Here is a 12,344-nt window from a genome sequence, read left to right as displayed (position 1 = left end):
AGCCTGTTTTGAAAGCTGTGGGCAGTTTTGGTGACTCCGTTACCTCATTTTGAAAGGATGCAGTGCCCTATGGAGAGGTGCAGCAGCAATTATCACAGCCAAGTTACCTGGTAAAATTGGAGCATTGAGATATGCAGACAGGTTAAAGTGTGTGTGCCTTTGTGGTGCACAAGTTTTTTTGAGGGACTGCTAGCAAAAAGTTTGAGCTACAAAATTCAGTTCTGGGTGCAAAGATGGCATGAATGTATAATCACTGGTAGCTGCTTCTCTTTCACATATATATGCAGTCCTAGAAACTATCAAAGATGTGTTTAAAAAAAAAAAAGCAAGACTGGAAGTGACGAGAAAAAGAGAGTTTTATGTTTTTCTATGGATTCTTTGATTTTAAATTAGCTCAAACGATTATAACTTTCAATGTGTGTCTTGTTTAAAAAAATGACTGTGACTTCATATATAGAAAAGCTGAAAAATTTAGGAATGGAAGTTTTTACAATGTTTGTTTAATGAGTCTACCTATAAAAAAGGAATATTGCAGAAAAAGAGAGGCAGCGAAGAGATGAGCAATGAGGAGATCCAGCAGCCTGAAAAATTTCTGCCAAAAGAGAGGCTGGGATGGTTTGCTTTGACCATCTGTCAACGGTCTTCTCCCTACAGACCAGCATGACCCACCTGGGGAGGTGGAGTGGAGCAAGGTTAAGTCTTTTGCAGTTTCTGGCTCCTAACCATTTGTGATGGTGAACAGCATCATGTTTGCAGTGATTAAAGGAAATACTTCCTTGCAAAATACCATTGAGCCTGAGGAACTCATCAGCAAGGTATCACTAAAGCTGAGGGCTTAACATGTCTGTTCCTGCTGGAGGTTTCCTACTCCAACCTGCCTGCTCAGATGAACCTCTACTTGTTCTGGGTACTGGGCACCTTATTTCTCCCCCTCTATGTGTGAGGAACAGGAGAAGGAAGATGACTTATATTCCACATAATTTTTAGCTTCAAATAATTCCCAGTTGGTTTATCTCTCCCTTCAAGCATTAATGAAAGTGTTTGAAGGTAACAGCCCTGTTTGTCTGGCCTCCCTGCTCTGTTCTGAAGGGATAGCACTGCTGCAGAAAGTGGGAGAAAAAAACCCAGCAAGATGAGAGAAGGCTGGAGTGACCGATGCTGAAGCTGAATTAAAATGTTCTCATTAGAAATCAGGATATTAAATTCTGTTGGTAGTTATGCAAGCTCACCCTGATGATGTGCCATTACAACATCACGTAGCTACAAGCTAAAACTACCCCAAAGGCCAGGAGGAACAGTGTTCAAGCTTCCTATTACAAAGCCAAGAGTTACCTTAGAGGTGTAAGCATTATTTTATAGTAGCTATATAAAGACGAACTATCAGCAATTAATTTGTGTGAAGAATGTATAGAATTAGTTTCTATAGCTCGTGTGCTTGAGGAGTAGTCTTTAACCATACGGTTCAGTCGTGCATCTTTAGAGCACAAACTGGCACATTGTTAAGGTCATATTTGCTTTTGTTGTATCCCTGAGTCTACCATGGAATAATCCTTTATTCTGTTGATACTGTTTCCAGATCTGTGAGTATCTCCTCCCAAACATATGTGCATAATGTAGTGTGTGTGTGCACACAAGGAAAAGGAAGCAGATGACTTGTGTTCAGTATAATGATTGTTTTGTGCTTGAGCTGCTGCAGGCTCCCTCTTGAAAAGAAGCTCACGCATCCATTCGTTCATAAACAAAGCTGCTGTCATGACTGTGTTGTTTGTGCATTCACTCTTTGTGTAAGGCCTTGGTTAGAGAAAGGCGTAATATTCTCCCTGCTTCATAGCCTTTCTCCCTCTCTGCTTTCCTCACCATAAACATGGCATGCTGATCAGTGCCTTCATGACAAGTGAGATCTCAGCTGAGGTTCCTGTCAGTGGAGGAGAGGAGAATGGGTGGGGTTTGGTGGAGGAATCCAGGTATTGCTGAATGGTGCTTGAGTGTAAATTAGCAATGTATGGGGCTGAGCTGGCACTTAGCACACAGGTGGATAGGACCGCATCCAAAGATACATGGACACAAGGATCGATGGGGTTGTGCTGTTGCAAAGAAGGAGAGAAATAGTCAAGTTGCATGGGAGTCCTCTAGAAATGGAAGATTTTTCCCTAAGCTTGACAGCTTTGAATACAGCACTTCACATGTGTTTTGCTCCGGTTTTGGAACCAGTTCTTACCTTCTTTTCTGATGTGTGGCCTCAAGATGGCCTGTGATTTCCGTGCTGAACTGTGGTCTCCATGTTGTGCTCTGTACTATCAGACTGTCCAGACAGGAGTCTTCAGTATCCTTGTAGCCTTTTATTGTTCAAGATGCTCTTGAAACCCTCAGTGATGTACAGAGTGGGGATTTGACTAACTTTTATTTTAATCTATAGTTCCCCTTTGAAATACCCTGGGGTTTTTGCACTGAAAGTTTTTTACTTCCTGCAGCAGATCTGAAACCCTTTTTTTCCCTTTCTGCTTTCAGATTCCATAGGTGGGTCGTTTTCAGCTTCCTCCCACCGATGCCACCACAAGCAGAAGCACTGTCTCCCGATCCCACAGTGTGGAACTCTGTCCATCAGCCCTCTGCTTTTCCATCCTCACACGAAGGGATCTCAGATCATCATGGACGCAACGCAGAAGGCAGTGAAGCGCCAGGCTAGTTTCTGCAACGCCATTACCTTCAGCAATAGGCCCATCGTTATTTATGAACAAGTCAGGCTTAAGGTGAGTAAATTATACTTTCCCTCATTGCTATGGGAGCTGCTGTGAATGAACATTGGGGGGTAGCAGGCTTTGGTGCTTGCAACAGATCTTTAGCCTTCTTTGATAAGCACAGTTGTCAGATCTTGGCCTTAAAGATCTGTGATCTTTGTTGGTACTTCTGCTTTTGTCAGTGTAGTTTTTGGAGCCATGGGTACAGACTGCTGTAGGAACTGGGAACAAAAGGGAAATCCATGCTCCAGAAAGCTTACCATGATGTCAGATGAAGAGATTAAGTTGAGGTTGCTTGGAAAACAGCAAGAAGAAAGGGCTGTATTTATCAGTCAGTCTGAAAGGCAGCAGCCTCAGCATCTCTCTAGCCAGCATGTCCTCCAGGCTTTGCATGTGCCCTGCCAAGGAGCTTTACTGGGCGGGCTGAGGGACAGTGAGGAGTTAGTTAACGTGTACAAGCACTTTTATTCCTGAAACAAGGCAGCAACGAGAGCTGGTTTCATGGAGGTGGGAATCAGGCTCTCCATAGCTGACAGATAAGAGGTGAAAAGGACCTGGAAGTGAAGGTGTTTGCTCCTGTGCAGGGAAGATAAAAGGGTTTGGCTAAAAGGATGACAGGGATCAGCCAGTGCGGTCAGAGTTGCCTCCTAAGAAAAGGATCTTTTTGGCAGACTGCTGACTGCTTTGAATCAGTCGCCTGGTAGCATTAAGGTCAGAGGAGAGAATCTTGCGGGCATTGCATTTTTCTTGCTGGCAGAGGCTGATTTCACTTCCTTTGTGTCTGCGGTAACCGGGAAGATGGAGTTGGTACCCTTGTGCTGTAGCTGGCGTGAGAAGTTCAGCTCCTGTAAGACAGCAAGCCTCCATGTACACTGGGAGCTGCTTCCCCAGGAAGAAATCAATCAGTCCCTTTAGGAACTTGAGCACTTTTTAGGGTCTCAGCACCTTGAAGGTGCCTGGGGCCCTTTAAACTTCATTCATAGATATTCTCCAATCTCTATGCCCTTTTGTGGGACTGCATTTTTCATTTCGTGCCTTTCATTGGGAGAAAGCCAGTCATCTTCATTGGCAACTCTTGTTCATGGGAGAAGAGAAAGATCTGCCTGCAAATCCCTCATTTATGCACAAGGAGTTTCCCAGATTTATCTGCATACATCAACTGAGTCTGAATGATCCTGCCACTGCCCACTGCTAGAGGACCCAGCATGCTGGGACCATATCAGCCTTCTCTGCCTCTTCCCTTACAGCCAGCAATGGAGCAAGGCATGAGGAAGATGCCTCCTTTTGAAAATACAGAGATTTCTGTGATTTCAGGCTCAAGCCCAAATCTCGAAAATCCCTCCTACAGTTTTGCTATGATTCCTGTGGAGCTCTTACTGCTTCCATTCAGGCTAGAACCCCAGCAGGACTCACTCATGGTGCCTAATGGGATTTTTTTCCCAGTTGGCTAGCAGTTTGGACAAACAACTGCGAAAAATGATTTGGGAGGAGATGAAAGCAGCATTTCATTTTTGAAAACACCATCAAAGATTTGAGTGGGTTTAGTGGTTTAGGCAAAGATTATGGGTATTTCTTTCTCATTCTGAAACAATGTAGCTATCTCTGGAAATTCACACTTGTTTATCACTGTATATTTTAGGATTTTAGCTTGCATAACATATGTGAAGAATATGTATGCAAATCTGCACAAGGGATTTACAAGCAGAGCTCCTGCTGAGTCCAATGGGAAGGTCTCATGGGAGTAATCAACAGGCTTCAGCAGAACTTGTACTCTAGGGATGGATGGAAATGTGAAAACACCTTTGCTTTGCTGATAAGTCTGTCCTGCAGTTGCCTTGCTACTGTGTGTGCCTGTGGAAAATGGTGTCTTAAACCTTCTTATCAGCTCAAGACTAATCATGAACCCAATCAGTCAGGTCCTATAAGGTGTAAAATCCCTTTGGAAAATCAGGGAAAGAAGTCAGGAGATTTCACTGTGTTTATTAGGTATTGTATCTTGGATTTCATTCTGAGATTTCTTTGCAGATTTGCAGCTTTGGGAATGCCATCAAACAGCCAGATTTCCTCTTTCTTCGCCTCCAAGAGATATGTCCCAGCACGGTTTCTTCCATGTAATTCAGGAAACTGCTAGGGAGTGGAGTGAGGTTGTCAAAGGTGATACAAGGCAGTGAACAGCAGGAGCCTGCATCTGTGGAAGCAGCTATGGCTTAGCAGCTTGGTTGCAGATTGTATCTTTTCTTCTCCTTCTGGTACCCAGTGGGCCTCCCAGGCTTTTCTGCTAGCAGTGGCTGCTGAAGAGAGAATTTGATAATTTGGTCCATCATTAACCATTGCCTTTTTTAGCAAAACTGTGTACCCTTTGTCCAGCTGTGTCTAATTCTTGGCAGGCTTTATAATAGATTTTAATTTGGATATTAGTTTGCCTGTGGTCAGACTGTATTGAGAACTGTTTATAGGTGCTGATTAATCCATGGAACATGTACAGCCTCGATTACCATATGAATATTTACTTCATGCAGCCTGTGATTGCTGTGAAGTATTGGCAAGAGACTGTGAAAGAGTAAATTGTACAAATAACAATGAGGCCATATTTATCTCAGACCCAAAAGCTTTTAGGGCTCGCAGTATATTTGATGCAATAAATAATCCAGGATTTTTCTTGGAGTGTGCATATATTCCCTGTTTTTTCATGTGCATGCCCCATCCGTCCCCCTTCCACTGGGGACATGCACGATGCCATCCCATCCTGGCCAGGCATACAAGATAGCAAATCTACTTCAGTCCTTTTTAGTGCCACCCCAGTGTCCATCTGGCAAGCACGAGCTTCCCATGGTTCCTGGGACTGAGGTCAGCGCTCAAGTATTTCACGTAAGCAGTTCAGGTACCTGGCTGGGTTGAGCAGGGACAAAGAGCATTTCTCACTTAACTGAGGAACTGTCTGTTGATAATGTTTGGTTTTTTTTCTGAAGCTCTATGGTCTCTGATACTTTAATTATAAAACAGAAATCTCCAGGCTTTGAACAATGTCTTTATTGTGAGATTGTTGTGTCCCAAAGGGCACATGTTCCAGATTTACCCTGGAGAGGAACACATGAAAGAAAAATGCAATATTTACAAATGTGATTAGGAGAGAATTCAGACGACCTGAGATAACGTCTTGGAGAATCCCTTGGGGAAAATCCTGTGCTTCCAAGCTAGGACACAAGGGACAGCTGCCATGCTTTTGTGGACAAAGTCCTTCAGTCCTGGACAGTTCAGTCTCTGGCATAGCCACTCATTAGTGTTTTGGCAGAACAAGAAATTGCAGTAAGGTAGCAAGTTTTGTGTGACATCTGGTAGGTGGTACCTATCCATGTTTCTCCTCTTGCCCTGCAGCCAAGAGTGAAATTGCTTGAGGCGGCCAAGGCTTTGATGGAAGAGGGCTGTCTCAAGTGCTGTCATGTTTGCTGCACGTTCAGTGCGTGAACAGAAACGCCAATTATGTGTCAACTGGCACGCAGGAACTGTCCTGGCCCCACATCAGGAATGAATCCAGCATCCGGAGGTCTTTCATTTCATAGTCTGAATGCTGACAGGCTGAATCCTTCTGAGATGAGCAATTCCCAGCAGGTTCATACTCAACAAAATGAGGGGAAAAGGACTCCAAGGGCATCATCTACATCTGGAGACCGTAATAACCTTGGAAGACTCCTTGCTTCCATGGGAAGAAAGAGACCTTGTAACTGGGTGGTGTTTTGGACGTGCTGTACATGTTTAGGACCCTTTGCCTGCTCCCCTCAGATCCCCTTCAGTCCAGGGTTCAGTTCATGTGAGAAGTCAATAACACTGGAGGCATCTGTGATCCTTTGTCCTGCTGTCTCTCATGTGCAGAAGGGTGGATATGACACATTGCACCATCCCAAAAGCTATAGCAGAAGTTCTTGACCCCATACACACTGAGTAACTGCATACTGACAGGTGGGTTGTAGATGTGCACAACATACCTTGAAAAACACCACTCATCTGAAATAAATAGGTTTTCCTCAACCATAAGCCAACATCTATCATTGCTTCCTAATTGTGTAATATAGTTAAATACATTAAACTGTGCTTTCCTGCACACAAGTTCTCTGCTGCAAGGCTGTGATTTCATCCAATCTGACAAGCTAAATGGGGGTAAGACTGTCTTTTACTTGGCTGGGAAGCCCAGAAAACCCTATGGTGGTGACTGATTTTGGAGCCAGTGCATTTTCCCTCAGGTCCTGAGAGACCACATCATCTCAGAACCACAGGGGAAGAGCTCTGCCGCTGCAGGTGCTGAGATAAAAAGCTCTTATGGCCATTTTTGGCACATTCTGTGAGAGGATGTTTCTTAGGCCAAAAGGAATTACCCTAGAAATAGAAGTGAGTCATCATGCAGCTGTAATTACATTTCACCTCTCCGCATAGATTTAATTTGATTTTTTTAAAAAATATGTGCATTGTATCCTAAGTGTGCAGCATTGCTTCTTGCAGCCAAAAAAGCTACAGCTGTGTTTGGTGGGTAAAATGTTTCCTAAATCTAGTAGGCTGATCTGCATGGTGGCCATTAGTGCTCAATGGCATAGAGGCTGTAGCGTGTAAATGGATGCTCAAACGCCAAACGCTGTTATTGCTTCTGTTATCTTTGCAGATCACTAAAAAGCAGTGTTGCTGGAGTGGGGCTCTTCGACTCGGGTTTACTTCCAAGGATCCATCGAGGATTAACCCTGACACTCTGCCGAAGTACGCGTGCCCTGACTTGGTTTCCCAAAGTGGTTTTTGGGCCAAGGCTCTTCCAGAAGAGTTTGCGAACGAGGGAAACATCATAGCCTTCTGGGTGGACAAGAAGGGACGTGTTTTCTACCGGGTGAACGACTCCGCTGCGATGCTCTTCTTCAGCGGGGTGAGGACAGCAGAGCCCCTCTGGGCTTTGATCGACGTCTATGGACTCACCCGTGGAGTGCAGCTCTTAGGTGAGTACCTGGCTCCCAACGCGCAGGGATGATGCTGAGCCGTCCCCGGTGAAGGGCCAGCCTGATGCTGCCTGTCCTCCTCGCTGTGCTGGGACAGTCCCAGGGAAATGACCATTTTTCCTCCCCAGAGCATCTCACCACCTCAGCCTGGATCAGTGGGTGTTTCAAACTTAATGTGACATGAGTGGGAGGTGGGAAACAACAGCTACAGCACTAGAAGCCATCTGTAAATAAGCGGGCTTCTGCTCAGAGGTGTTGCACCAGCTGAGCCCCATCCGAGCATAGACTGGGGTGCATTGTATACCTTGTAGAGCTTTCATCTGCTGCTTTCCCCATGTCAAAATGGGGAAATGTGTTTTACACTTTATGGATAAATCCTTCCTGGATGGCACTATTGTGATTTTCTGGTTGGGTTAGTGGGAAGATTTGAAACATGGATCTCTTCCAAATTACCTGGGATAAGCTGCATCTGGTTTTGCCAGGTTATTGCTTTCACAGAGGAGTTTAATTTGTCCTCTGGAGCCTGAAGGTTGGCAATGCAGTTGGTATTGGAGGACAAGGAGCCCTGTGTGCCTCTGTGTTCTGCCATCCTCAGCTGAAATGGAGGTAGATAGGCACTCCTGAGGGCACAATCTAACCCCAAATGTGCAGTCTGTCAAGGTTTGGGCTATTTGAGTTTATACATCTTAAGATCTGAAAAAAGTCTCCCAGGACCCAGCTTAAGGGGCAGCTAGACTGCTGGGGGATCAGAGGTATCAGCATGCAGCCTTGGACTTGGCTTTGCATTGTTACTGGGGGGCAAATCACAGCACTTCTCCATGTAACAGTAGTTTCATGGGTCTTGTTTTCACCATGGAAAAGGTAAGATGATATCTGCTGACCTTCATGAGCAGTTCTGTCTGAAGATGAGGTGATCTTGCTAGGCTGACAGAGATCCTTGCTTTTTCCTGTCTTGCAGCCTGCTAAGTTCTGTTAAAATGACAAACACTCTCATCTTCATGATATATATAAAAAACTTTAATGAATCCTCTTTCTGATAGTTCCGCCTCCTTTTCTGCATTGCTTGCTGTATTAGAAAATACAGTGGCAGGACTTCCAGTAGGAACCTACATGTCAGGGAAGATGGATGTGGGTTCAGGAGGTGAAGAAATGGCACTGACCTCCTTCTTGCTGCAAAAACTACTGGCCTAAGATTGCACAAGGCAGAGGATTTAAAGAATTTCTCAGCAGCTTTTTGCTTTCTTTGAGGAGCAGAAAGATTTATCTTTTGTTGTGAATCAGCTTGAGTCAGAGCCACTAGGCAACCATTTGTAGGCCAAGAAGGTGGTATTTGAATTGGGATCTAGAACTTGGGCTAATGTCACGCAAAGGATTCAGTTAGGAAGAGCTTATGAATGACTCCAAGTCCTCCGGGCTGTTTCTGCGAGATTTGGCACTTCAGGGCTCTCCCGCCTGATTAATGAAGGCCCATAGCTCTGGATGATGTGTTTCCTTTCAAAACACCCAAGAAATCATTTCCTATCTGTCATCCGCCCCTGCATTGTCCTAGCATCTTCCACATCCCCTTTCACAAGGAAAATACGACTCTTGCCAGCCACTGACTTGCCTCTAGTCTAACAGGCTCCGGACTCTCTGGTGGGTATAAAGTCTCTGAATGAAGCAGGCAGCTTCTGAGTTTACACAGTTGGCGTGGAGCTCAGATACATATTTATAGCTCGTTACAGCAGCCTTCAGCAGGCGTTAAGCCTAGCAACTGTGCTGAAATGCCGACTTGAGTCCTCTCTATCTCCATTCATTATTGCCCAGCACTAAAAGTCAGAGCAGGGAGATCGCTGGCTGTGTTGCCTCTGGATCCTATAGGCATACACACTGCAACTCCCTGTATGCCTGTCTTAGTGTAGCAGACCACACATATAGTACAGGACAACTTGCCAAAAGCTCCCAGGACTTGACAAATGAATTTCATAGCTTAGCTACAAACATATGGTTGAATTCAGCCTGGTATGGCATGCAGGGCATCTGATAGAGGCTGGGGATGCTGGAGCAGTATGCTGAACAGAAAAGCCTGGCGTTTCAGATTCCAGTTCTGTGATTTATTCCCTCACCCCAGCCCCCAAACATGTTCCTTGTTCTTGAGCCCCACTGTTTTCCCAATGACTGTAGGGTTGCAGGGTCACACTGTACCTCTGCACTGCCTCCATTTGCTTTTACCATTTCTGGTGGCTGTCTTTCTGTTTATCACAGAATTATTCCCTCCCTACTCCTGCTAATGTTAACTTCACTTCCAACACCAGACTGACCCAAAGGAAAGACATGCAGCAATCAGTCCTGTGTCACTGCAAGATCCTGGTTCTACAGGGGAATGCACAGTGTGTGTTCATGTCCCCAGAAGTCACAACTTTCAAAACTTCACGTTTGTTCCACTTATCTGCATTACAGTAGCCGTTCCAGACGAATTAAGGGACCCAGTAAAGCAAGGCAATGACCAAGTCCGGTAATACTGTCCCTGCCTTAGTTTTAAAAAAGAGAGGTTTGAACAAAAGGGGCCCCAAAGTCTAGGAGAGCTGAATGATTTGCCAGAGGTCATGCAGCAGTGTCACCTAATTCAGAGATGCCATGAGCCTTGTTGCTCAGCTCAGTCCTGCCTCCCTCTGTATCAGCATCACAGGCATTGCACAACACTCTGTCATCACTAAATTGTGCCTGTGGATGAAAGAGAAACAGCTGTACCTTAATTTTTAATTTCTTTCTTTCTGCTTATGGCTTTATCCATAGCATCAGCCTTACTGATAAGTACCCACATGCTACTACTGCTGTCAGTGCACAGGTTGCAGATGTTCCTGGGTCTGACTGCCCTTGCTGCATGTTGAGAAGCAGAGCCCTTTAAGCAGCTTCTTTTCCTGCTTGATTTTGTTCTGAAACAGGTAAAATGGGCTTTGCATGATCCACTACACTGCAGCTGAGGACAGGTCAGGAACTGCGGTTGGACCATGTCTTGCCTGTCACTGCTGGAGATAGTCAAAATGAGGGACTGGCTTAAATCCACCTTGAGTGTGGCTTCAGCAGTGAGGGTCACAGTGTCCACACGCTCTGTCACAGATGAGAGGCTACTCCTTGCCTCTGTCTACATTACAGAGATGAAAAACCTTGAATTCACCCAGAATCTGGTCTCTCTGACCACCAGGTCACTGCTGGTTTTCTGCCATGATGTAAAGGCCTGCATAGGGGAGGTTCTTGCATTCGAGTGCATGCATGTTCTGTGTTTTGGGGCTTGTGTTTCAGCACAGATGCAGGCTTACATGACGTGTAAACATGCCCTTATACAGTGACTTGCCTGCTGACACGATCAGCTTGCAGGCAGGATGGTTTACAGCTCTGCTTCCCTTTTTGGGCAGCTAGTTTTGCACAAGTGCACTTCTACATTCCAGGATAATTTAAAGTAATATTTACTAGAAATGTGGCTTAGCCTTATGTTACCATTTCAACATACACACATGCTCATTCACACTTCAAAAAGAGTCCGAGAAAAATGGAATATAAGCAATCTGCTGCCTCGCTGCTATAATAAAGCATCAAGTAAGGAAAGGGAAGGACCAGCTGTCTAAATCCCAGGGACTTCAGAGCCCTGGAAGAAGGATGGCAGCTCATAGGAACCAAATGGTGTTGTCTCACATTACCCTGCTTCTTTCAAGCACTTAGCTAGTGAGCCTGGTGTAGACTAAGAAATGTTCATGTATACTTTCTCTGGGCTCTCTGCAGGACAGCAAGGGTGGTAACTTTCCTCAGTGATATGTACGTTAAAGCATAACGTGTGTTTTCAGCATTTTCCTGTACATTTTGGTGGGGAATTCCAGGTTTACCTGTTGCATGGTGCCCTTTTGAAAACGGCCCCATTTTGGAGGGCAGTGACATTGGACCACAGGATTGTGGAATGGTTAAGACTGGAAAGGACCCATGAAGTTCATCTAGTCCTACCATCTAGTGTCTTTTCTTTCAAAGCATAACACATGTGCTCCAAAAGTGTGGAAAAATGGGACCGCAAAGAGATTTCAGCATACCCCTCCACCCACCCTGTATTTTCACAGTGGGGTAATGTGAGGAACATTCATTTTCCTTAGCCCCATTCATTACTATTGTGGTCAGCAACTAAACCCCTTTACTGTTTGTTGCTCTGTTCACGTTCTTCTCCCATCCATCTCTGTTCATGCAGTATTTCAGAGTGGCCTTGGTGTTTAACCAGCACAGGCTTGGATAGTTCTATTTAGATTGGCAACGCTGAGAGGCACCTGTTGAAAGCAAAGCTTCACTGTCTCTTATAAAATATGTGAAAAAGTAGTCAAACCTTGCAGTCTGGGAGAATTTTAAATGCATATGTATTAAATGTGCATGTATTAGATTTACCTGAAGTAGAAATAGTATAAATATATACTTCAGTCATAAATACATATACAGATCCTAGTAGGATTAACTGGCAGTGCTGTATATTATATTAGATATTTAGGAAATCTTCTTTATCCAGATCCCCTTCCTAGCTTCTTATTGCTTCACGTTTGCCAAGTATCAAAAGTCAAAATGTGAACTGATCATGGCTGGAAATGTACCTATCTCAGGACTCAAGCTAGTGTGTATTTGA

At 44.7% G+C, this 12,344-nt stretch overlaps 1 protein-coding gene across 1 annotated transcript; it reads left to right on the top strand.

The window, feature by feature from the left end:
• Positions 1-2,508: 2,508 nt before the first annotated feature.
• Positions 2,509-7,711, top strand: LOC104509636 (E3 ubiquitin-protein ligase NEURL1-like; the record flags this gene model as incomplete). Its single annotated transcript, XM_010151648.1, has 2 exons — positions 2,509-2,750; positions 7,390-7,711. Coding segments are annotated over 2 exons (564 nt in total), but the record flags the coding sequence as incomplete, so codon positions are not given.
• Between the last annotated feature and the right edge of the window lie 4,633 nt (positions 7,712-12,344).

Source organism: Eurypyga helias, unplaced genomic scaffold (genome assembly GCF_000690775.1).
Source record: "Eurypyga helias isolate BGI_N326 unplaced genomic scaffold, ASM69077v1 scaffold40355, whole genome shotgun sequence".
Taxonomy (NCBI): Eukaryota; Metazoa; Chordata; class Aves; order Eurypygiformes; family Eurypygidae; genus Eurypyga; species Eurypyga helias.
The sequence above is the reverse complement of the archived record's forward strand: the minus strand, read 5'-3'. Positions and strand labels throughout refer to the sequence as shown.